Source organism: Sus scrofa, chromosome 9, assembly GCF_000003025.6.
Source record: "Sus scrofa isolate TJ Tabasco breed Duroc chromosome 9, Sscrofa11.1, whole genome shotgun sequence".
NCBI lineage: Eukaryota > Metazoa > Chordata > Mammalia > Artiodactyla > Suidae > Sus > Sus scrofa.
In genome coordinates, this window is record NC_010451.4 from 128006430 (window position 1) to 128033854 (window position 27425).

Consider the following 27425-nt stretch of genomic DNA (forward strand, 5'->3'; position numbering starts at 1 on the left):
CTCACATTTTACAGGTGTGAAAAGAGAGATAACGGAAAGCTAAATAGCTTATTTATTATGTCCAAGTCTTCTGATTTTCATTTTGATGGATTTTGTATGCTTCAATTGATTAATTGGTTTATATTTTCAGTTTCGATGTATTTTAAGGCTATCAACCTCTTCCTATTTGTATTAACATTGGAAAAATTATAGGGGGAGAACCAGAAATTACACATTCCAATGCATATTCCCATATTAACTCAATTGTTCTACTCTTGTAACTGGATTACTGATTGACATAATAGAAGAAGTTGCACCAACATTTAAGAATGACTGAAAAGGTTTATGATTTAGAATTCCTTATTTTGTAAAGTTTTACACACATATATAATACCACTTGAAGAAAATAAAGTATTTGGAGTTTAATCCAAAACTACAAAATAGGCACTTTTTGAGCTGTATAAGAGACATTAACTGTACGAATTATTTTACTTTTGTTTGGTAATACAGCATTCTTTTAGAATATTCTGAGTGTAACCTCAGAGTCTATGACTCTCTTTCACTCTTATTAATCCTGGTGGTTGGCATAAAGCATTTGTATCAAAATGATTACTCTGACCTTGGATTTATCATTTACAGAATAAAGTCATTATTATTTTACCTTTCCAAATAACCCATTAACTTATGGCAAATCAGATACTCCTTTTTAGAAGTAAAAATCAACTTTCGTTATAAAATTGCCTTATTATACATATATGTATAAGTTCATAATGAATAACACATAGTAGGTCAGGTTTGACTGCTAGATGCAACTGTGTGACTAGAAACATTAGGTCTTGCAAATGTTTCTGAATTTCAGTCAGTAAATTGACACACTTCCTATTTGCCCCATACTTTTATGTCCACAGTTTTAACAAGATAAGCAAGTTGAGCACAGTACCTTGGCAATAAACCGAGGTTTGTGACCCCTTGTAGAAGGATTTATAATTGTAGAAGAGACAATATCTGCCTAGGATAGTCTAGGGGAAGGTAAGTGGTATCTTATAAGTTTTCTTTGGGCTCTCATTTTTTATTTCTTGAAATTAAAGGACTTTTTTTACATGCATTTGAGGCAATACCATAAAAGTATTAAGAAAAATCATTTACAGCAATTAAGGATTTATAGAAAAGTAATTTTGGGAAAAATATTTAAAGATGAATGCCGTTACGGGGACATGCTATATGGACTCCTGCATCTATAACTAAAATTTCTTAATGTCCATCAGTCCCTTGTTATTATCTACCACAAACCTCAAACAGGTATCAACTTCCTTTCCACTCAATTGTTATGAAGTAGAGACAGATGAATTTAAAATTGATTGAACTTAGATCTCAAAGAGATAACTCTAGGGCATTTCTGTCATTCATGGAATAGTCTTGAAAATTACTACTTTCAATGTACAATGGGAATTCATAGTCAGCTATAATGTCAAAGTATCATTATATCCTTGATTATTGAAGGATGACATATTTTAGGAAGATTTCTCGCAGTGAAAATTCTAATTTATAGGGGTTTCTCAGTTAATTAAAAATTTAGTTGGAAAATATTATGATGATAATATAATCTGCTACTTGCTTATTTTTTGAGGTAGTGATCGCCAGGGATTTCTATTTAAAATTAGTAAAAGTTTACAATATTTATATGGGATTTTTTTTGTGTGTATGTGTCCTTATCACTAACAATCCCTCTGTTCTCAATGAAAAGCAATATAAGAAAGAATCAGTTTTGTGAGACTCATTCAGTGTTTACAGAAATTTATACTATCTGCTTAAATTATGTGTTAAATTGACAAGTTGGCTTGGCTGATTAATACCTTAAAGTTATTGTCACAATGAAGAGAACATTGTTGTATAACTTACAATTCTCTGTAAAGAAACGAATTTTTAGATACTATTTTATGAATATATATAGCATGCCTAAGAAAGAATAGGAAAAATCTGTCTTTTTAACATTTAGAAAAAGAAGAGTTATTAGGGGAAGCCATGTAGATAGACTGTACTTTTTTTCGCTTAAGAATTTTTACCTGTTTACCTGTTGGGTCAAGAAGAAAATGCAGATGTAACATCAACCAGGAATCACTGACCACTGAGTTCACCAAATCAGTATGTTCTAATTGCTACTGACTACATTCCAGGCACTGTGCTATATTTAGGGACTACTTGGGTGAGTAAAGATTTAATACCCCCTTGGAGAAGAGAGAATAATTAAGGAAATAATGGGTAATATAAGATGCAAATGGACTTGAATAGTACAGGCTGACCTGGGGAAATGAAGGATGGAAAGGTGAAGTTTAAGCTGAGATGTGAGGGACGAGAAGCCATGTGTGGAGAGCGAATGGTGTGGCTTATTACGGAGGATCCAGGAGTAGCATTTGTAAATAAGCCTGCAAAGGAGCAACCAAGGAATTAATGCAAAACTAGGAGTTAGGACGATGTCATGGGAGCAAAGAAGTGAAAGTGGTTCCAGAAAAACAGGATAGAAAAGCGATGACTGACTGCATTTAAAAAACCAGGAAGTCACTAGCGATCTTGATGAGAGCAGCTCTGGTGGAGTGGTGGGGACGCGGTGGGGTGGCAGAGGGCATGAAAGTGAGGACTCTGAGGATGCGGATAGACAGCGTGTGAGCAAATGGTCCATTAGAAAAATGTGAAGCAGCACAACAGGGGAGAGAGACATGGAGGGAAAAGGAAATGGAGACGAGAGAGACTGTAAAAAGCTTGCCCATCAGATTATCCCGTAGAAGGTCAAGTTGGATGATTCAGAAAAGACAGGCACAGCTTTCCGAGTGAAGCCAGTTGAGGAGGAGAGAGGGATTTTGCGTCCCAAACACATGTGGGGCCAGGTCCAGTACAGGGGGAGGAACTCTGCCTTCTTGGTGACAGAGAGAAGGAGAACCCAGGTACTCTGGCAGAGAAGTTTGAGGGTTTGCGGGTGAGAAGATGAACTTCCCCTTGTGACGCCTTCTGTTGTCTCTGTGAAAGGAGATGAGGTCACTACCCAAGAGTGGGGGTGGGGATAAGGTGAGAAACTTGAAGGGGAGAAGAAAGTCCTTTTCTAAGGTGGAAATGCAAGGGCACCAGAAAACCTAGAAAGATGCTGTGTGGTGGCCAGAGCCTCTGAGAATGTGGACCAAAATAAAACCACTTTAGCAGGTTATGTGGTTTTTCTCCAGTTATGCTAAGAACGAACCCAGAGAAGCTAGGTCTGCTGAATTTCTCTAGAGGGTTTTTTGTTTGTGTTTGTTTGTTTGTTTTTGTTTTGTGTGGGAGTTTTTAAAGGAAGAAAGAAAATCGGGAAATCACTATAATGAATGACCAGAAAACAAAATACCTAAAACAAAAGTGCATAGAAATTCATGAGCTTATAGAATGCAGATCTTTTGATCCAGGGTAATTATTAACCAGTAAGATGGAATCACAGATTGCCTTGTTTTCCAGCATTTGGTCGGCAAAGACAGAGCCTTTGTTCCTTTCAAACACTTGGATTTTTTGCCTGGCCAATTGCTAGGCCCAGTTCCACACATCATCGCATCTCAGTGCATTTACCTGTTCCGGGAGCCATCATGCTGGGTTGCTTTTCCTTCACGTCCTAGGTGCCAGAATTATTGTTTTAAGTTCTGAATACTTAACCATTGTCTTGCCTGCCTTTCTTGGATGGCCAGCTAAGTTCTTGAGTCTGGTTTCTATCTTACTCCTCACCCTTTGCCTACTTTCCTCCTTCAGATTCTTGAGGCCACCTTAATGTTCCCTAAAAGATAATGCTTTATAGAATTGGGACCATTCCAAATCTGCAGTGTAAAGACGGCTGAAACGTTTAGTAATAATAACCACCTGTCGCAAAAGAGGGTCCTTTACAGCTCTGCTATCAGGATGTCCTTCTTCAGCCTGACAAAAATCCTTCATTTTGCAACTTAAAGTCATTTCATTTCCTTTTTTTTTTCTTTTCAATCTTTAGAGCTTTAGAGAACAGCTGGTTACCATAAGTACCATAATCAAAATGCTGTTTTTTTTTTTTTTTAAGAACTAAAACAATTTTATTGAACTGTTGACTTTCATATTTCCTCAACGTTTAATTAAAACACATCTCATTTTAAACAATTATTCATTCTTTAGCCCTTTCTCATTAATCCTTTTAACACTGAAGTGCTTAATTTTACTCTACTGATGGCCAGGTGCTTCTGTGAAGGGAAACAGTGAGTCTGTGTGGGTCAAGTTGGGCAGGGAGGTGAGGAGGGGAAGCTCTTTGTGATCAGATACCCTTGAGTTTGCTTCTGGCTCAGATGGTTCCCAGATGCACTGCCTGGCATGGAGGAGGGAGGAGATGCTTCTTTGACCTTCATCCCTCCCTGCCTCAATGAACCATGTCTGTCCTACGTTGGAAAGTCATTCTGCACTTTATTCCTGGTTCTGCCCATATTTCCTGAGGTTCTAGTATAGATATAGTTATCAGACTTTTTCCTGTCCAAAGTGAAGAGGGGAGTGTAACAGTTTTTGTTAATTTTCATATTTTTGCAAAAACCCATTGAGGCATTAGATTCCACCACCAGCAGCTCAACCGAAACATCCATATACACTTTATTAATTAAAGTCCTTGGCCCTCTTAGTTACTACCAATGTCCTTAGTACTCCTCTCCATTGTTGAACAAAGGCTGAGGAAATGTAAATTTCATAGTTTGGAGCAAATGAGTGTTTCTAGTTCATTTCAACCTGTGTTTATTATATGTAACACCTACCTGTTCAGGTCGTGCTTACATATTTGTTACTTTGGCAGCAGAGATAGAGGGTACAAAAGGAACTTAGTTTTCTATTGTTTTACTCTTTATGGTTCTATAAGTGCTTCTGTCTTCAAAAATTTTGCATTGTACTTTAGAACTACATGGGTGTACTCCACAGAAAATAGAGGGAGAAAACTCAAGCCTCCAAAGCATGCATAAATACCATTTAAGGGGTCTGCTATACTGCATGGACTCCATGTATTTCAATACAGTTGGTTGCCTTTGTGATCTAATGTTTTTATTTCACGAAATTTATAATGTCATACATATAATGTATCATGGGGTCCATCGGCTTCACCAGACTGCTAAAGGCATCAAGGTATAAAAGATATTAAGAACCCTTGAGAATATTGCCTTCAAATGCATGTTTCTATGTACAGGCTTCTCAATCCTACAAAAGACTGGGTTTCCCATTTGTTTCAAAAGTGAGTTCATATTCATAGCGTCTAGAAGCACATTTCTAAAACCTCTTACAACCTGAAGAAAGAATGATGAACATGAATTCCTATTATATGTTACACAATCCAGACTTGTCGGATGCTCGTGTCATGTTTGGTGGTTTAACATGCCAGTAACTCATGAGACGGATGGATGTTCAGCTCCCTTGACCTTCCGCACTCCTGCTATATTTTTCTTTTTTCCACTTCAAGATCATATTCAATATCCATATTTTAATAACAAGCTCAACCTCAGTAGCTGCTTGAAATAGTTATCGTGTGAGTTGAAAAGTAAACCAACTTTAAAATGTTATAACTCATCCAGTAATAAAATGGCTCTCAAGAAACATTTAAGCCAGTATGACGATTTTCCTGGGGGTTTTCCCTGTACTGTTTACTTAAAAAAAAGAAGATATGGCTTTCCCTGCTGTGGCAATCTTGAGCACGTCATAAAAAGAGGCAGCAATTAAGGAGGGAGTGGAACCTCAACAAAACACAAATGCTCCCTAGGGGAGCATATTTGCAAACCAGCCGTCTGGTCTGGTGAGAGAAAGTTGTAGAAGTGAATGCACTTTTCAAAAACCCATTGCTTTTCCTGGCATTTTGTGCCACATTTTAAGGCATATTTAAAAACTGTTAACACTAAGGACCTCATTGTTATCAGTTTATGTTAAGTAGAAGGTTGACCATTATTTTACATTTTTTGAAAATGAGCAAGATATAGGTAACACTTGTCAATGTGGTTTTATTCCATAATGGTCTGTGTGGGAAGAGGAATTTTTTTTTTTTAAATGATCCCCATTGTATTTGGAAGTCAACATCTTATAACTATGATTCAAATCTGGAAAAGTATAAAAGGTGAAAAAGGCTCTTTTTAAGCTTTATTTAACCAATCATAGAAATTCAGTGATTCATTTCCTTCAAATTAATATCTTAATCCTACTTCACAAAAACAATAACTTGGCATCTCAAAATTTTGGTCAACCTAAAATTTAGACAAATGCCCTTTTTATTTTGGCTCTATTTCCTTTTTTAGAATATGGGGGGATGAGGCAGGGGCGAGGAGGGGATGCTAGAGGGCTGTTAAAAAATCAATAAATAAAAAGGCTCCTGGTTGAGAGCTGAGAGATGAGTTTGGCTGTTTCCCTAACTGGGTGAACACACTAGTTTTATTTACATCTTGAGACCTCAGCTTAGAAATTTGCACAAGTTCTGTCTAGATGGTGATTATAACTACTTCGTCCAATTCCAAAAATTTCTGATCTTAAAATACAACCAGAATGACTGCCTGTTTTTGGCCGCCAAAGGGGTGAAACAATGGAAAATAACAGCAAACTTGGTCAAAGAATGAAAACTAAAAAACTGGCTCCAGAGTGAGGAGACATTCTTGTTTTGTAATGCAGCGTGTGAAACTGGACCAGCCAGTTTTCAGGCCCTTAAAATAGACAGGTTCATCTGGATTCATACTTCCCAATTGTGAAGTGGTTAAGAGGAACTACATTATGCATTGCGTTTCATTTATGTAGTGCATGTGTGTGCACACGCACATGCTCATGCACTTTTAAAATGATCAGATGAGGGCGACTGGCCCATGTAAATGATGCTGTCCTCTCTGCTCTATATCCCCTCACAGTCGTAGTTTAGGAGCCAGTCTTATCATGTTTGGACCTCTTGGGTTGTGTCTCTCTCCTTGAGCACTGCCTTTCTCCATTAACAACTGTATGCTTCTTTGTTGAGCTGCTATGTTTATATTATGGATGTGTGTTAGAGATTGAGTTGGGACTCCCTCCATTCATACGTTGAAGCCTTAACCCCCCAACACCTCAGAATGTGACTGTCTTTGGAGATCTGGCCTTTAAAGAGGTGACTGAGTTAAAACCAGGCCCTTAGGATGGGCCTTCATCCACAGAAGAGACAATTTGGACACCCAAAGAGATGCCAGGGGAGCATGGCTACTGAGGCAAGAGCATGTGAGGATGCAGGGAAGAAGATGGCATCTTCAAGCCAAGAAAAGAGACCTCAGAAGACACCAAACCTGCGGGACCCTTTATTCCTTAGATGTCTAGTCTCTAGAACTGTCAGAAAATAAGTTTCTGTTGTTTAAGCCGTGAAGGGTATGGTGTTTTATTACCGTAGCCCTAACTAATAACAAGGCGTTGCTTTCATCATGTCCCCTCTCTCTGCCGGTCCTTTAGGGTCTTCTGTAGAATGGCTGAATGATGTAAAGAGAGGGAGTTTGGTATGAGTCAGAGGGTCATGGGCTAGGGCCAGCTCAGCATTTGTCACCACAGATGACCTGGAGAAAGTTGCTTGCTCTTTTGGGGAGACATTTATTTCTTGTAGACTGTGAGTAAGGGGGACCATCCACCTCAGTTTGAGCTGTCAGTTAGACGAATCACTCACCCTTTCTCTCTAATGTGGCAATAATAATCCCTTTGCTGTTTTGAAGATGAAAGGAGACGGCGCCTATAAATCATTTAGCACATTATCATGGGTGTCTGGGAAATGTTTAATGTGAACTTTTGAAAGTAAGTTTTCAAATTAGAAATTGCTAAGATAACTTCCAGCTTGTCCTTCTAGGTTCTGTAAATAAGCTCTCCTTGGCCTTGATTATTTCTCAGCACAAAACCTCATCTGTGGTCTCCTCAGTTTTCCCCAGGACACTATACAGATTCCCAAATTTATTCATTCATCCTCTAGTAAATAGTAATTGGGTGATCACTTGGGACCCAACAAGAATACAGGGAAAAAGAGACAGATTTTCCCCCTTGTTGATTATAGCGAGGAAGTCGTAAAGTATATACCATTGCGTAGGAGCTATCAAGGAGAAATACGATGGATTTATTCAGAGCATGGGTTTGTGCAGAACCTTGGAGGGCAGGCAGAGACTAGCCTGTACAGAAGATATGTGGGGGGAGGTGAGGAGGGTGTGGAGTGGCACCTGTGAGAGTCTGGGGTGAAATGGAACCACCGTGGCTGCAGCCTGCTGTCCATGGTCTTATCCTAGAGCACGTATTTCCATTTCTGCTTTCTAGACATCTAGGCCCTTTCATGCTTTCAAATATCAGCTCAGTTATTTACCTCTTCCAGCAAGCTTTTTCTAATCTAAACCACCTGCATCTTTCTCTGCTCTGAAACTCCAGTAAATATTCCATACATACGTGTCTGTTTGGATAATGAACTTTCGGATGTCCCTCTGTGATGCAGCAGGATCAGCAGCATCTCTGCAGCACCAGGATGCAGGTTTGATCATCCTCTGCCGGACACAGTGGGCTAAAGCATCCAGAAAGGTCACAACTGTGCCATAGGTCGCTACGGCAGCTCTAATCTGATCCCTGGCTCGGGAACTTCCATATGCCTCCGGGTGGCCAAATAAAAAGGAACTGTTCATTAATACAGATTTGAGGGATGAAAAAGCAGTGTCAGTGGCCTAGGAATGAAAGCAGAGTGGAAAAAAAAAATCCACTCAAGAGCAGTGATGTGGCTGGGCACCCGTAAGGGACCAGGTATTTCACCGTGGGTCCTGAAAGGCACGTTGCCTACTCTGGGGCTCCTGGCTTGAGAAATAGATCCTGTTCATTAATCTGTGCCTTTGGATCATGTGCCATGACTTTCCATTTCCTTGGAAATAGGGAAGGCCTCTTAAAAGATTTCTGTATTAACGTTAGGGTACAGCTTGAGAGACATTTCTAATGTAAGTGGCTCATTTACCTATCTTAATTTCTGTTGTTCCTTCATTCCTCTGTGCCTATTGGTGATATCAAACTCTGCTTAGTGTAGGTTTTAAAAAAGCAACAGCAGGGAGTTCCCGTCATGGCGCAGTGGTTAACGAATCAGACTAGGAACCATGAGGTTGCGGGTTCGGTCCCTGCCCTTGCTCAGTGGGTTAACAATCCGGCGTTGCCGTGAGCTGTGGTGTAGGTCACAGACGCGGCTCGGATCCTGCGTTGCTGTGGCTCTGGTGTAGGCCGGTGGCTACAGCTCCGATTCAACCCCTAGCCTGGGAACCTCCACATGCCGCTTGAGCGACCCAAGAAATAGCAACAGCAACAACAACAACAACAAAAAGACAAAAAAAAAAAAAAAATAAAAATAAAATAAAAATAAAAAAGCAACAGCAAAATAATTTAAGGATTTAAAATGTTAACAATGCCTTGGTAGCTGTATATATGTGTATGTAAAATCATATATATATGATGATGGAAGCAGTAATGCCATGTCCTTCATGCTTTTAGAACATCTGTGTCCAGAATAGCGGAGAAAGCTTTGCTTATATACATATATACATTTAAATATATATTATATTATAATTTTATATATGTAATTTCATGGATCAGAAAAGCAATGCTTTTTAATCTCTGCGAAACCTCATTGTTGAGTATGATAAAGTACCGTCTTTATAAAAGGTGCTTGACACATTTGTCTACTTGAATTTCCTAGAAATCTCCATAGTGCCAAATAACCCTCAAGATTTTGGCGGAAAGCATGTTTCATAAATAACGGTAACTGATAATTTTGTATATTTACAACTCGCTAGGTACTGTACTTAATGGACGTATGTTTTCTCATTTCCTCCTCCCATTGCCTCCGTGAGGTATGGGGACTGTTTTTCCCATTTTACAGATAAAGCAACTGAGGATCACAGTCACACAGTCAGAGAAAGGAGGAGACAGGCTTGAACTTAGATCAGTCTGGATCCAGGAGACAAACCTGCCCCTCCATCAGTGCTGAGCCTAGGAATGCCACCTCTGCTCTCTTCCACAATTTGCAGGTGAAAAGAGAAAAGGATTCTTTGTGCTCTTAACCTTCTTTCCTCCACATGCCACAGACCAAGTACTGGCAGACCTTGGTTTATGGTGCTTTGATTTGTTACACTTCACAAATACTGCATTTTTCTTTTCTTTCTTCCTTTTTTTTTTTTTTTTTTGTTTGTTTTTTTTAGGGCTGCACCCGCAGCATATGGAGGTTCCCAGGCTATGGGTTGAATCAGAGCTACAGCTGCTGACCTGCACCACAGCCACAACAACGCAGGATCCAAGCCATGTCTGTGACCTACACCACAGCTCACGGCAACGCTGGATCCCCGACCCACTGAGAGAGGCCAGGGATCCAACCCGCACCTTGTGGTTGCTAGTCGGATTCGTTTCCACTGCGCCACAACAGAAACTCCAGATATTGCGTTTTTCAAGCTGAAGGGTTTTTATTATTATTTTTATTTTATCTTAGGCCACACCCATGGCATATGGAAGTTCTCAGTCTAGGAGTTGAATCAGAGCTATAGCTGCAAGCCTATGCCACAGCAGTGCCAGATCCAAGCCACGTCTGCAACCTATGCCATAGCTTGAGGCAACACTGGATCCTTAACCCACTGAGTGGGGCCAGGGACTGAACCAGCAACCTCATGGATACTAGTTGGGTTTGCTACTGTTGCGCCACAACAGGAACTCTACAGTTGAAGGGTTGTGGCAATCCTGCATGGAGCAAGTCTATTGGCAGCATTTTTCCAATAGCAGTAGCTCCCTGTATCTCTCATATCACATTTTGATAATTCTTGCACTATTGCAGACTTTTTCAATATTATATTTGTCTTTGTCGTTGTTATCTGTGATCAGTATCTTTAATGCTACTTTTGTAATTGTTCTGGAGCTTTATGAACTGCACTCATTTAGGGCAGTGAACTCAATTGATAAATGTTGTGGGTGGAGCCATCAGGACACATACATCTGTTCTTTTTTTTTTTTTTTGTCTTTTGTCTTTTGTGTTGTTGTTGTTGTTGTTATTGTTGCTACATACATCTGTTCTTCATCTCTGTCCCTCTCCTCAGGCCTCCCTATTCTCTGAGACACAACAATGTTGAAATCAGGCCAGTTAATGACCCTACAATGGCCTTTAAGTGTTCAGGTGAAAGGAAGAGTTTCATGTCTCTCATTTCAAATCAAACCCAGAAATAAGATTAAGCTGAGGGAGGAAGGCACGCTGAAGGCAGAGATAGGCCAAAAGCCAGGCTGCTTGTGCCAAACAGTTAGCTAAGCTGTGAATGCAAAGGAAAAGCTCTTAAAAGCAAAGTACTAGTTCAGCGAACACACGAATGGTAAGAAAGCAACACAGCCTTCCTGCTGCTATGGAGGAGGTTTTAGCGGTCCAGATAGAAGGTCACCACCAGCCACAACCTTCCTTTCAAGCCAAAGCCTAATCCTGAGCAAGGCTCTAACTTTCTTCAATTCTATGAAGACTGAGAGAGATGAGGAAGTTGCAGAAGGGAAGTCTGAAGCTAGCATAGGTTAGTTCATGAGGTTTCAGAAGAGACGCGGTCTCTGTGACATCAGAGTGCAAGGGGAGCCGCAAATGCTGATGTAGGAGCTGCAGCAAGTTATCCACAAGATCTGGCTAAGGTAATAAATGAAGGTGGCTACACTAAACATCAGATCTTCAGTGGGGACGAAACAGCCTTCTATTGGCAGAAGATGCTATCTTGCACTTTGATAGCTCAAAGAGGAGAAGTCAGTGCCTGGCTTCAAAAGTCCAGTGGACAGGCTGATTCTCTTCGGGGCTGATGCATCTGGTAACGTGAAGTTACACCGAGTGCTCCTTATCATTCTGAAAATCTGAGGGCCTTAAAAATCCCACTGTCTGTTCTCTATAAATGGAAAAACAAAGCCTCGATGATAGCACATGTGTTACAGCATGGTTTACTGCATATTTTAAGCCCACGCTTCAGACCTACTGCTCAAAAAAAGATGACTTTCAATATGTTGCTCCTGACCGTTGATAATGCACCTGGTCACCCATGAGCTGTGACAGAGATGTACAATGAGATTAATGTTGTTTTCATGTTTGCTAAGACAACATCCACTCTGCAGCCCATGAATAAAGGTGTCTTTTTGAATTTCAAGTCTTTTTTTTTTTGGCTGTGCCCACAGCATACAAAAGTTCCTGGGCTGGGGGTTGAACTTATGCCACACCAGCAACCAGAGCTGCAACAGTGACAATGCTGGATCCTTAACCTGTTGAGCCACATAGGAATTCCCTTAAGGGATATGGTTTTTTAAGGGCTAAAGTTGCCAAAGATAGTGATTTCTCTGATGTATTTGGACAAAGTCAGTGGAAAACCTTCTGGAAGGGATTCTCCATTCTAGATGCCATGAAGAATGTTTGTGATTCATGGGAAGAGGTCACAATATCAATATGAGCAGGAGTTTGGAAAAAGTTAATTCCAACCCTCATGGATGACTTTGAGGGATTCAAGACTTGGGTGGAGGAAGTAACTGCAGTTAATGGTGGAAATAAGAGAACTAGAATGAGGAGTGGAGCCTGAAGATGTGACTGAACTGCTGTACTTTTATGATAAACTTGAGAGGATGAGTTGCTTCTTAGGAAGGAGCAAAGAAAGTATTTTCTTGAGATGGAAACTACCCCTGGTGAAGATGCTGTGAAGATTGTTGAACTGACAGTAAAACATTTAAAATATTACATAAACTTGATAATAAAGCAGTAACAGTTTGAAAGGATTGACTCTAATTTTGAAAGAAGTTCTACTTTGGCTAAGATATTCTCAGACAGCATTGCATACTACAGAGAAATTATTCCTGTAAAAAAGAGTCGATTGATGCAGCAGACTTCATTGTTGTCTCATTTTGAGAAATTGCTGCAGCCACCCCAATCTTTAGCAATCACCACCCTGATCAGTGAGCAGCTATCAACACTGAGGCAAGACCCTCCACCAGTAAAAAGATGATGATTTTTACTCCATGAGGCTCACGTGGTGATTAGGAGTAAAGTATTTTATTAAGGCATGTACATTGTTCTTTTAGACTTAATGCTGCTGCAAACTTAAGTAGACTACATTACAGTGTAAGTGTAATTTTAATGTTCATTGGATTTCCTTTTTTGGCCATTCCACGGCATAGGGATGCCAGATCTTTAATCCACTGTGCTGGGCTGGGGTTCGAACCTGCATGCCAGTGCTCCAGAGACTCCACTCACCCTGTTGTGCCACAGCAGGAATTCCTCTTGCGACTGTCTCTATTGAGATATTTGTTTTGTTGCGGTGATCTGGAACCAAACCTGCAATATCTCTGAGTTATGCCTGTTGCTCTTTTCCTGTCGTCCTGTAACTCTAGGCAGGGAAAAAAGAATGACAAAACACTCTAGTCTGTGTTTTTAGTTTTTCGGGTTTTTTTTTTTTTTTTTTCACCTTTCCCAGGGAAGTCCATCTTGCCCTGACAACATAACTAAACAGGGTGTTTGACAGACCACACACATTGAAAGCCGATAGTTGCATCGCACAGGCAAGTGTGTGTTGAAAAGTATATATGCATTTCCCTCTCATTAGTGTTCAGGAAGTTTCTAATTACAGGGTAACCAGAAAAAAAAAAAAAAAAAAAAAAAAAAAAAAAAAAGAAACCCTGAGCTTCATATCTTTTGCTTCAGACTTAAAAGACTGTACATTCACTAAGACTAGTTATTTAGCATAGTTATAAAAAAAAAAACAAAAAAAACCAAAACCAAAAAACCCTGAAACTGTTTTGTTTTGGTTTTTTTTTTCTTTTTTTTTTTTTAATGAGCATTCATGATCGTGGTTGTGCAAACTAGTTGCAATAAGGTTTCCAAGCTAGTTGTGGAGAGAAAACATTTTTCCCACTGTTTAATGTGGCTAGGTGGACAGAAATGCCTTAATTACACAGAAACCTGAACTATCTACTGCTGCTATTAACAGTTTAGGGGGAAAAAACGATGAGTGGGTGCCTGTTTGTAACTGGAATTAAAAATGTCATCACTGTCTGGCAGTAATAACCAATGATTTTATTCTGAAGAAATTGAACCTTACTCAATAATTTCCCCATATGCCTGCTTGGTTATTCCTTTTGAACATAACTTTGGAGTGAAAACTGTACACATAAAGTACATCTATCTGCATGTATTGGACTTTTAAGTGATTTTTTCTATTTTGAAACAATTTAAGATTAGAACTTGCAAAAAGATTGCAATTTCCATATATTTTTTACCCAGATGTCCCCCATAACTTATATAGCCATAGTACATTATCAAAACGAGGAAACTGGCATGGGAATAATGATATTAACTAATCTACAGACTTAATGTGGATTTTACTAGACTTTTGTATGTATCAGATCTCATCCAGTCTGAAAACCTCTTCATTTTGATTGAAGTGTTAAATTCATCCACATCTACTATTTTAGTTGTTTTCCTTATTTGCAGGGTTTATGTTTCAAGACTTCCGGTGAATGCCTGAAATCTCAGATATACTGAACTCTGAATACATTATGTTTATTTTGTTTTGTTTTTGGCTAAACCCCTAGCATGAGGAAATTCCCAGGCCAGGAATCAAACCCATGCCATAGTAGCAGCAGCCCAAACCTCTGCAGTGACAGTGCTGGATCCTTAACCCTTTAACCTGCTTAGCCACAAGAGAATTCCTAGTACATCTTTTCTTATGCATATATACCTATGATAAAGTTTAATTTACAAATGAGGCACAGTAAGAGGTTACCAATAATAGCTAATGATAGAATAGTTATAGCAATATACTATAATAAGTTATGTGAATTTGAGCTTTCTCAAAGTATTTTATTGTACAAATTTAATGTCTTTCCCATCTTAACTAAGCACTTATCCGTACTGTGGAGCTAACTTTTGCAGTTTGAGGTGCAACAGCAAAACTAGCATGGATTTCTTTTTTCTTCTTCACGATTTCCCAGATAAAAGAATTCTTTCTTAACTAGATATTAGCATCCTCAGCATACAGCTTTTTTTTCTTTCCCTAAGTTGAGAACGTTTACCTTTTCACTTTTAAGAGGCACTTTACAATTTCTCTTTGGCATATCCAAATTGCCTGCATCACTCCTCTTGTGCTTCGGGGTCATTATTAAATAAAATCAGTGTTACTTGAACTCAAACACCAGGATACTGCAACAGTTGATTTTATAACCAAGGCGGCAAACAGATGATTCGTGTTCTAGGTGGGACAGAGCAGCATATTGTGAGATTAAAACTTATGAATGGCTTTTCTCTGAAGTTTTTCCATTTAATTTTTTTGACCACAGGTAACTGAAACTTTGGGAAGGGAAACTGCAGAGAAGAGGGCACTACTGTGTTAGGGTTATGGTTGGATTTCCATCTGCCATTTTGCTTTCTGTTTTCTATATGTCTCATTTCTTTTTTGGTCCTATGTTCTTTGTGTTAAGTAGATAACTCCTGGTAGACCTTTTTAGTTCCTTCGTTGATGTTTTAACTATATTTTGAGTGATTTTCTTAGTGGTTACTCTAGAAATTATTTCTAAGTGCAACTTAATACAATCTACTTTATATCAATACTAACTTAATTCCAGTAGAATAGAGCAACTTTGCTGTAATACAGTTCAAATCCTTCCCTATCATTTGTGCTGATATTATCATATATATCCTTTCCACATATATCAATCTATATATATTATAAACTCAACAATACAGTATTTATTGCTTTACACATTCCATGTCTTTTAAAGAGCCTTAAGAAGTAAAGAGTAAAACTATATTGAGAAAATACTTTATATAGATGTGCTTATTTACCGTTTCTTTCTTCCTACGGATTCAATTACCATCCGGCAGTTCTTTCCTTACTCCATTATAGCTCCATTCCTTCCCCCTCTTTTGTACTAGTATTTTCATACATACTGCATCTTTAAATAAGTCCAACAATACAGTTTTATTATTATTATTTTATGTAATTGACTACAAACTCAGTAAAGAAGGAGAAATATATATGTTTATACCATCCTTTGAAATTATCTATAGACTTACCTTTACCTGCACTATTTCTTTGTGTGTGGATTTGAGTTACTATCTGGCGTCCCTTCCTTTCAACCTGAACTTTTCCCACTATTTTTTGTAATGCTTGTCTCCTAGCAAAAACTTATCTCGGTCTTGAGGGAACGTCTTCATTTTTCCTTTTTTTCTTGAACAGTAGTTTTACTGCATGTAGTATTCTTGGTTGACAGAATTGTTCTTGGGTCGGCACTTTGGATGCGTTCCTACTGCCTTCAAGCTCTACTGATGAGAAGTCATCTATTAATGTCATTTTGGTTGCCTTGTATGTGATGAACTTTTTTTCTCCTGTAACTTTCAAGATTTTTTATTGTCTTGGATTATCAATAGATGGGCAAGATGTGCGTAGGTTTGGATCTCTTTGTATTTATCCCACTTGGAATTGGTTGAGCTTTTTGACATAGTTAGTCATATTTGGGAAATTTTCAGCCATTATTCCTTCAAATATGTTTTCTTTCCTTTTCTCTCTCCTCTGAGATTGCACCTTCATATGCATTAGTATACTTGATGTGGTACCTCAGTCTTTGAGGTTTTGTTTATTTTTCTTCATTTTTTTCTTGTTTTTCTGTTCTTGAGATTGAATAATCTATATTGATGCATCTTTAACTTCACTGATTCTTTGGTAAGCTCATATCCGCTGTTTATCCTCTTTAGTGCTTTATTTTTATTTTTATTTTTTTGGCTGCATCTGTAGCATGTAGAAGTTCCCAGGCCAGGGATCTAATCTCAGCCACATCTGTGACCTACACCACAGATGTGGCAGCACTGGATCCTTAACCTGCTAGCCACAATGGGAACTCCTTTTGGTGAATTTTTCATTTCAGTTATATTTTAACTCCAAAATTGTCATCTGGTTATTTTTTCTAATGTCAGTATTTCTTTATTGCTATTTTCTATTTGATATGTTTTTACATCATACTTTCCTTTATTTTTTTATTGTTATTTTTGGGGGTCTTTTTAGGTACACACCCATGGCATATGGAAGTTTCCAGACTAGGGGTCAAATTGAAGCTATAGCTGCCAGCCTACACCGCAGGCACAGTAACATGAAATCCAAGCCACATCTGCAACCTACACTGCAGCTCATGGCAACACCAGACCGTTACCCCACTGAGCAAGGCCAGGGATCGAACCCATGTCCTCATGGATACTAGTCGGCTTCACTACTGCTTAGCCACGACAGGAACTCCCTCCTTTAGTTCTTTATGTGTGCTTTCCTTTAGTTCTGTGATCAGATGCTGTGCAATATTTAAGTTCATCTAGAGTCCTTTAGAGATAGTTATTATTGATTGTGGTTTTTTTTTGTGTGTGTGGCTCACTGGCTCACACTTTCCTATTTGTGTTTTTGATTTTTGTCTTTGGTTGTTGTTGCTGAAAACTGGATATTTTAGATTATATACTGTAGCAACCCTAGATTCTGAGCCTTCCTCTGGAACAGTTACTGTTGCTGTTTGTTTTATGATTTTCCTCAGCTTCTATGGAGTCTTCCTCTACAGTGTTTCAACTCTGTGTCAGCTTAGTTATCTTTCATTCTTGTTTTATGTTGAGGCTTGGGAAGATAGGAAAAGCAATCACCCTGAGTTGATTTAAAGAAAGGATGTTGCTCTAGGATTAAATGCCATGAGCCATGTTTTAAATTTCAATTTACCTTAGTTTCTAACCTAATGGACCCGGGCAGTTAACTATTGTATGCATGTTTCCTACTTTTGGCTTAAATATCAGGGAGCCTCTATCCAGTTCTTGCTGCACAACACAGCAGTAAGCGTAGCAGGGGTAAATACAGGGGTTATGAATGGAGTTTTTAGAAATGAGAAAAGGAAATAAAGTTGCTGACACTAAACTTGGGGCACCAGCAGCAAATTTCCTCTAAACACTGTGCGTACTAGTCTCACTTCTTCTGAAATTTCACTTGTTCTGCCTTTTTTTTTTTTAATTGGAGATTGATATTTAACATCGTTTGACATTAAGAGTAGTTAGGAATGAAAACAAGAAATATCAGAAGAGCGTGCCCGTGCTATTCTGTGAATTTCCTTTACACACAGACTTGACATTGTGTAACATCCATCTCTCCATCCATCTTGACAACAAATGTTTATCCTGAATCTACTGTATCTTAGGCACTCCAGTAATTAGTAGGGACAGATAACTCTGTTCCTCTCCAGTGAGAAATAGGTGGATAAATATGGTCACCAACCTGATGCATCTTTAGTTCCGTCAGGAAGGGCAGGCATTGTGTAAGTGGAGTAAAAGCTTGCAGAAGTACAAGGTACGCGTGGAACCAGTAACAGGCAGACCGCATATACTCTGAAGATCGCAGAAAGCTTCTTTGTGGAGGTGACATTTAAGCTGAGTCCTGGAGAATGCGTGAGCTACATCTAGGTGAGCAGTTGCCTTCAAAGCCCTGCACGATCTTCCCCTGCCTGTATTTCCAAACTCATCTAAAGTCACTTTCACTTTTGCTTACCATTCACCAGCTGCTTGTCTTCTGTCAGTTCCTCAAAAGGTCTGCCTGGAACACTGTTTAGATTCATTCCCTTCTCACCCTCCTCTATGATAGCTTTTTTTCCAGAGGCCAGGCCTCGGGTTATTCTTTAGTTCTCGTTTTTCTTGTTTCCATCATTTTATATAACACTATTTTTAATCATTTCACTTATTTCTTGGATTACATGTTTTGTGACTGCCTTCAAGATGAAAGGACATAATTTGCTTTTGCCTCTCAGACCTTGGAACAATGCTTGATGCATAGTAGTTATACCTAATGTATTTATTGAGTCAATGATGGAGAGAAAAGGTAGGTAACAGCTCTGAATGGTAGAGAGTGTGATGACGAAAAGGAAAGAAAACAGCAGGACTCTAGCATAGAAAGGGAGGAGAGTGGTAGGATAAGACAAAGAGTGTAGATATAAGCTCAATCTTGACGTCTTCCAGACCGATAATTTCACATCTATTAGTGCGTCTTGAAATCAACTTAGTGGGCTGCTCTGCCACCAGATTTAAACAAATGAAAAAGAATAAGAATCAAGGCACATTGTTCTTAGTAAAATTGTCACATCAAATTTGCTTCCATGTTTTATTTATATATGTATGTATATAAATTGTGTATTACATTGTGATGCAAAAGGGTTTTCTGTGTTGGTTTGCAGGAAATAGGTATGAAAGCCAGAGTTGTAAGCCCTATTAGGGGTTTCTGACTTTATTCTAAAGGAATAGGAAATCACTGAAAATAGTTTCAAAGAGGAGTAGATTGCAAGATTCTCCTAACTCTAGACATTAATCATAGAAAATGTTACTGCTTTTAGCCACATTTGAGCGTGGAGTACTAGGTTAATCTGCATTTATTGCCACCCCAAGATCACTTTATTATGTTTGTTGAAGGCAGAAGCTACGCCTTATTCACCAATGCATTCCCAGTGCCTACCATAGAATAGGAAGAAGATATCTTGTGCAAAGATGCTGTTTGTGGACTGAAAGTCTGTAGATACCAGCGGATGCTTTTCTACTGTATCACTGTCATTGGTATGTTTTTTTGTTTTTTGGGGTTTTTTCAGGGCTGCACCATGGCATATGGAAGTTCCAGGCTAGGGGTTGAATCAGAGTTGTAGCTGCCAACCTACGCCACAGCAAAGCAACACATGATCCAAGCCACGTCTGCAACCTACCCCACAGCTCAGGGCAACACTGAATCCTTAACCCACTGAATAAGGCCAGGGATCAAACCCACATCTCATGGATGTTTTAGTTGGGTTTGTTTCTGCTGAGCCAGGATGGGAACTCCCAGTTCTCTTTTTAACATGGAAAATTTTGGTGAGAATAACTACCATAATCCTGTTTATATTTCAAGGTTCTGCCATGGATAGTATAAAGTAAAGAGTCTGTAGAGCCACAAAATTTCATAATCCACACCTTTCTGGTTCATCATTTGCTCCCAAGCACCTCACGTAGTGCAAAGTATATTGTAGGTATTTGTTTGTTGAATGATAAAATCAAAATTTTCAAACTTCCCAGTCACAGCAATAATTCCAACAGACAATATATCTTTCAAAGTACATATATACTTATTGGTGGTCAGTCTGTGTTATCTTGAGTGTAAAAAGGAAATTCTATTATGGGATAGGTGCCTTTCACAGAAATTGACTGAATTGTCCTTACTATAACATACATTTATTTATTTATTTGTTTTTTAGGCCGGCACCCATGGCATATAGAAGTTCCCAGGGTAGGGGTCAAATTGGAGCTACAGCTGCCAGCCTATAGCATAGCCACAGCCATGCGTGATCCGAGCCATGTCTGCAGCCTACTGCACAGCTCAGGGCAATGCCGGATCTCCCGACCCACTGAGTGAGGACAGGGATCAAATCTGTATCGTCATGGATACTAGTCAGATATGTTTCAGCCGAGCCACAATGGGAACTCCCTTACTATAACATTTAAGGTAGTGCTACCACATTTATGGCAGAGAAAACTGGATCTTAGAATGTGAAACTGGAATTTGATTCAAGGTCTTTCTGAACCTATATCCAATGGTGTTTTCACCAAATTATGCTACTTCAATGAAAAAAATAACATGGGTTTGCCTCAGGTATTTAATCCCTGATAGCAGTGCCCTGGCGTGGCCCAATAGCTGTGTAGACATCTCAGCTTCTGGAAGGGTGAGATGCATTTCTCAAGGATTACTACTGCTACATCCTGCTCTTGGGCCTAGGAGGTTTATATAACCTAACATGTTCTTGAAAGAAGAATTTACATTAAGAAATTATTTCACTTCTGAGAGGCAATGACATAAGGGACAATATGGAGTAAGAATGAGGCAGGCAATTTTCATATATATCATCCATGAAAATATATCCACTAGCAGCTCCAGCGTATGAGCTGTATTCTGACTTGGGAACTGATACGAGCATATCTTGAATTTAATTGGCATTAAAAACAACAGCCATGCTGGTAGCTTAAATCATTGCTGATAATTTTAACCAAGATATAATAGAAACAGCTCAGAAAATCCTGATACTGGGAAGTGCTAAATAGTTAGGATTATGTCATCTGAGTAATATACATGCATATATTTCTTGTACTACAAATGTGACTACAAATATCAGAGTCATAAATTGCACTATTGTGGTTTAGCCTATATCTTCTTATACTGTCATTTCTTTAATATGGAATAACATGGAATGTAGTTAGCGATAAGAATAATCAGAGCTTATTCAAAGGCACAGCATAGTGTGGTGGTAAATGAACAATCCTGCAGCATAGGGTGCAGCTGCAGCTTGGATTCGATCCCTGGCCCAGGAACTTCCATATACCATGGGTGCAGCCAAAAAAAGAAAAAGAGAGCAATAACGTTTGTATTTCATTTGGATGATATTTGTAATATGAAATTAATTGGAAGGAAATGATAAGAGGGAAAAGGGGAATTCATACCACTATTGATTAAACAGAGATGATGCAGAAGAAATAGAGGTGAGGATAGTACAATTTATGGATGGAATAGAAAGTGCATTTTCTTTTACTTGGTTAAAATGTTTTAGTGTACCTAGGCTTAAGAATTGTTCCTCTTACTTGTATAGATAGATTCACCCATTCATTCATTTATTCAACAAATTGTATTAAGTGGCCATAAGCACCAACGAATCATCTGCCTTTATGAGGCTTATGTTCTGATTAAGGGAGAAGAGAGAGCGAGAGAAAAGAAACACATGAAAACTGTATAGTAGATATTGATGGCAATTAAGAAAGTAAGGTTTCTGCCATTGAAAATAATGGTAAGGCAAGGCTTCACTGGGAAAATAATATTGGAATAAAGATCTGAAAGTTATTGACAATAACAATGAGGTCCAACCAAAGTAGCAAATGTGATAATTAAGGCAATTAGTGATTGGCTAATGTTATCAGTATAAAATATTCATTAGGTTTAAAATAAGCAAATGTAAGGCAAAGACTTCATAATTTATTACAGTAAAATTGGAACAATGGTTGGCCTCATCTTGATTTAAAAAAATTATTTAAAATACTGCCTACATTTTCATTTTGGTGAAAATGCTTTATGAGAAGATAAGAATAATCAAGCTTTGGGAGATTAAGAAGTGATTAAAGTAAGTTAATGTCATTTAAAAAATTTTCCCAGTAAAGATAATAATTCTTGATAAGTCAAAATAAAGAAGAAGGGGAAATTCTCATTTTATATAGTTTAAAATAGTTGACTCTAGATGATTTTTACCTTTTGCATGATATTGCATCATTTTTCACATTAAAATTAATGAAAGCAGACTTGGAGAAAAATATTTGTAAATAACACATCTGATAAAGGTGTCATCAAAAACAAATCAAGAACTCTTACAACTCAACAATAAGAAAACAAACATTCCAATTAAAAAATGAGCAGAATACCTTAATAGACACCTCACCAAAGAAGATACACAAATGGCAAATAAGCTTATGAAAAGCTCCACACCATAGGTCATCAAGGAAATGAAAATTAATACAACGAGATACCACTACACATACACACCTGTTAGAGAGACCACAATCCAGAACACCGGCAGCATCCAGTGTTCATGAGGGTGTGGAGAATAGAACCCTTATATAGTCCTCCTTTGGTATCCACAGGGATTGGTTCCAGAATCCACTGCAGATACCAAAATCGGCAGATGTCCAATTCCCGTAGTCAGTGCTCCATATCCATAGTTCCACATCCAAGGATTCAACACCTGCAGATCGTGCAGTACTGTAGTAGTTCTTGAAAAAAATCCACTAATAAGTGGACTCATGCAGTTCAAATCTGTGTTGTTCAAGGGTCGATTGTATTTTGCTAGTGAAAATGCACAATGGTACAGCCACTTTGGAAGACAGGTTGGTAGTTTCTTATAAAACTGAATATATTCTTACTGTATGATTCACCAATCACACTCTGTGGTATTTAATCAAAGGCAAATTTATACAAAAACTCGCACACAGATGTTTATAACAGCTTTATTCACAATTACCAACATTTGGATGTAACCAATATGTCCTTTAGTAAGTGAATGGAAAAATAAACCTTAGTATATACAGACGACAAAATACTATTCACCACTAAAAAGCAACGAGTTATCAAGCCATGAAGAGACATGGAAAAAACGTAAGTGCATTGTTACTAAGTGGAAGAAGCCAATCTGAAAATGTTCCATAATGTATGATTTCAACTATGTGAAACTCTGGAAGAGGTAAAACTATGGAGACAGTAGAATGATAGATGGTTTCCAGAGATTGGCAGACAGGGAAGGATGAATAGGCAGAATGCAAACCATCTTGAGGGCAGAGAAAATACTCTTATAATTGTATCATGATGGATACCTATCATTTTATATTTATCAAAACCCACAGAAGGTATAATAACAAAAGTGAACTGTAGGCTTAACTGTGAACTTTGTATCAATGTAGTTTCGACAATTTTAGCAAATACACAATTCTGGTAGAGTATATATATGCATGTTGGAGGAGACCATGCATGTGTGGGGACAAAGAGCAGAGGGAACTCTATAACCTTCATCTCAAGTTTGCTGTAAAACTAAAATTGCTTTAAAAAGTTATTGTTATAGGGAGTTCCCATTGTGGCTCGGTGGTTAGCAAATCCAACTAGGAACCACGAGGTTGCGGGTTTGATCCCTGGCCTCGCTCAGTGGGTTAGGAATCCAGCATTGCCGTGAGTTGTGGTGTAGGTTGTAGATGCGGCTTGGATCCCATGTTGCTGTGGCTGTGGTGTAGACCAGAGGCTACAGCTCCGATTAGACCCCCTAGCCTGGGAACCTCCATATGCTGTGGGCACGGCCCTGGAAAAGACAAAAAAAAAAGTTATGTAGTATTTGTCTTTCTCTTTCTGACTTATTTCACTTAGTATGAGAGTCTCTAGTTCCATCCATGGTGCTTCAAATGGCATTATTCTTATTTTTTATGGCTGAATAGTATTCCATTGTGTATGTATACCACATCTTCTTAATCCAATCATCTGTTGTTTCCATGTCTTGGTTATTGTGAATAGTGCCGCAATGAACATAGGGGCATGTGTCTTTTTCAAGGAAAGTTTTGTCTGGATATATGCCCAAGAGTGGCATGGAGGATAATGTGAGAAAAAGAATGTATATATGTATGTATGCCTGGGTCACTTTGCTGTACAGTAGAAAATTGACAGAACCTTGTAAACCAACTGTAATGGAAAAAATAAAAATCATTAAAATATCTTTAAAAATAAATATCATTCTTTTTGCTTGAAAAAAAAATGAAGTGGGTTTTAACATTCATTATGAGATCTCAATTATGTAAAAACAAATTAATTCCCTCTTTTCATTTTTACTTAACATGTATGAATATGCATTGAGATAGTCTGGAAGAAGGCACCTCAAAATGAAAGCAATGATGACACTTTATTCTCTTCTATTGTTCATGTTTGTGACAATGAACATGAACCTTTTAAAACAGTTTTTTAAATGTCATGTATAAAAAGAAAAGAAATGGGGAGTTCCCATCTTGGCTCAGTGGTTAATGAATCCGACTAGGAACCATGAGGTTGCAGGTTTGATCCCTGGCCTTGCTCGGTGGGTTAACGATCCGGCGTTGCCGTGAGCTGTGATGTAGGTTGTACACGCAGCTCTGATCCTGCGTTGCTGTGGTGTAGGCCGGAGGCTACAGCTCTGTTATACCCCTAGCCTGGGAACCTCCATATGCTGCAGGAGTGGCCCTAGCAAAGACAAAAAAAAAAAAAAAAATCGTTAAAAATTTAAGACAAATTTCAATTATTCTGAAATGAAAAAATTAGATATTAGAAATTAATCATAAATAATACAAACATTTGAAAGGATGTTCCAAATTAGTTGTGATCTGTAGAATGCTAGTCTGTTTTGTTTTATAACGTCCCAAGGAGAAACAATCCATGATGGAAGAAACAAAGATGTTCATTAAACAGTTTTTAACTTGATTTTAAATAACGTGGAGTACTTTTAGAAGAAGAAAGCAAATTGCAGAGTATGTTTTTTTCATTTAAAGACTTCATTTAACTGCTTTAACATTAAACTGGTACTTTAAAATGAATGAACGTTTCTTTTAAAACATGAGCATTAAAGGTGAAATTTAACATGCCTGTGTTTTTAAAATTCTTAATAAATAGCTAAAGTGAACAATGTTCTTTTTTAAATTGTGAATTTGTGTAACAGTGATCCAATGAAGAAAACAAACAGTGGCATGTAGCTTTTTAATTATAAACAGTACAAAAATAATTTTGATTTTCTGTAATTTCAATAAACTTCTCATAAAATACTTGGCAAAGGAAAAGAAATCCTGGGGATTCCTAATAATTACAGAATAAATTTGAACAAATAAATATGGAAATTAAGCTGTACTATCAGAATATGTTTACTCTTTCCCTCAGTTATATGTATATACTCACTCATATAAACAATTAGGAAGGGCAGTCTAATTGTAGACTTTTACTTCCTAAAGTTCATCTCATTTATCATTTAAATCTTGCACCTGCATCCAAGAGGAAGCTTAACAATAAGGATTGTTTATTTTGTAGGTTCTAAAGAAGCTAGAGCACCAGAGAAGACTTTTGAAGTGTGAAGAGATTTCCTGTAATTGAAACCAAAATGTCATTTATAGATCCTTATCAACACATTATAGTAAGTAATTTACTATTTATATATTCTTCGGGGCGAGGGGGCAGACACACTTTTGTGCATGAGTATTGCTGAAGTTATGAGTAAAATAGAAAACTCTATGAAAAACCTTGAATTTTTTTAATGAAAGTAAACTTTATGTGGTTTAAATAAGGTAAAATCCACAATAAAACTAGCTCATCTCTTCTTTTTATCACTGTAAGTTACCAGAAAAGAAAGGCTTAGAGGGAAAAAATACCAAAACATCTGTAACAGTATTGAATGTTCACGGAACAATAAAAAATGTAATTATTAGCCTGCAGCCGTCGCATGAATTGATGGAGAGAAGATAAAATAATTGTTAAGGGCTACATTTTGGTATGCATTGCCAGGGTAATTAATTTTGTAAGCTTTCCCTTAGATATGCTTAAGCAAATTCTTCTGTGGTTGGATAATTTTTAGTAAAAAGTTGAATAATTCAAATTTTAGTGTGTAATTTTCCAAATTCCATTGGAAGTGTACACTCTTTCTTCTGATTAAAATGAAAAACAAACAAAACAAAAAACCCAACAAACAGAAGAGAAATATTTTGCTGCTAAATTTAACGCTTGAGATCCAGTTGGATTTATATGGTCCAGAAATAGTTTTTATGGATATTAAGGGGAAAGAAAGCTTCATTTTTATTTAAAATGAAATGCTTTTCTCTTACCCTGCATCCTTCTCTGGCCACCATTCCCTTTCTTTCCCGGCCTGAATAGCAAAGGTTAATTTACTATAATTTTTTGTACTTCCTTCTTCCATTCACAACCTGAATCCCTGAAAACTGGACTCAGCTCTTAACATTTTCCAAAAAGATCTCATCAAGGGCCTCTTTGGTGCTGAATCAAATAGGTTCTTCAGTCTTCCCACTGCCACCCCATCCCCCAACCCCATCTCTGCTGGTCACTCTCCTCTTTTTAAAACTCCTTAAAAGTTTTTTGTTTGGGAGTTCCCGTCGTGGCGCAGTGGTTAACGAATCCGACTAGGAACCATGAGGTTGTGGGTTCGACCCCTGCCCTTGCTCAGTGGGTTAACGATCTGGCGTTGCCGTGAGCTGTGGTATAGGTTGCAGACGCGGCTCGGATCCCCCGTTGCTGTGGCTCTGGTGTAGACCAGCGGCTACAGCTCCGATACAACCCCTAGCCTGGGAACCTCCATATGCCGCGGGAGCGGCCCAAGAAATAGCAAAAAGACAAAAAAAAAAAAAAAAAAAAAACCAAACAAATCTTGAAAAAAAAAAGTTTTTTGTTTGTTTTCTTTTTATTTATTTATTTATTAATTATTTATTTTGCAAGCTCACTCTCGTTTTTAAAGGAGGCATAATGTATATAAATTGCATAGACCTTAATTGTTCAGCTTGATGGATGTTTACATATGTATTCCACCCATGAAACTCTTGTGCAGATGAAAATACACATTCTGAGGACCCCAGAAGAGTTGCTCATGTCCCTTTTAGACAATGAATTCCACAAATGTAACCAATATTTGACTTCTATTACCAAAGATCACGTTTCCTGTTCTTGACCCTCATAAAGATACCTGCATTCAACATTTTATCTGTGAGATTGTTTGATGTTGTGAATAGCAGAATTCCATGCTTTGGCATTGCTACATCCCGCTATCTGAACACTGTATACCACAAACTATCTGGTCTACTGATACCTTCCATGTCCCTCACTGAAGGGCAATGCTACCTTTGCTGTAAA

At 38.1% G+C, this 27425-nt stretch overlaps 1 protein-coding gene across 9 annotated transcripts in view; it reads left to right on the forward strand.

Moving 5' to 3' along the window:
* PLA2G4A (phospholipase A2 group IVA) overlaps positions 1-27425 on the forward strand; it is a 311245-nt gene that overhangs the window by 152849 nt on the left and 130971 nt on the right. For 7 of the 9 annotated variants that reach the window (XM_021063825.1, XM_021063826.1, XM_021063827.1 and 4 more), the window contains one exon: positions 25602-25704. In XM_021063825.1, coding sequence (XP_020919484.1) covers positions 25672-25704 — 33 coding nt within the window. In that variant the 5' untranslated portion in view covers positions 25602-25671. Of the gene's footprint in view, positions 1-9853; positions 10002-19429; positions 19571-25601; positions 25705-27425 lie in introns of all 9 variants that reach the window. The other 2 variants (XM_013979943.2, XM_003130393.5) reach the window with 2 other exon arrangements.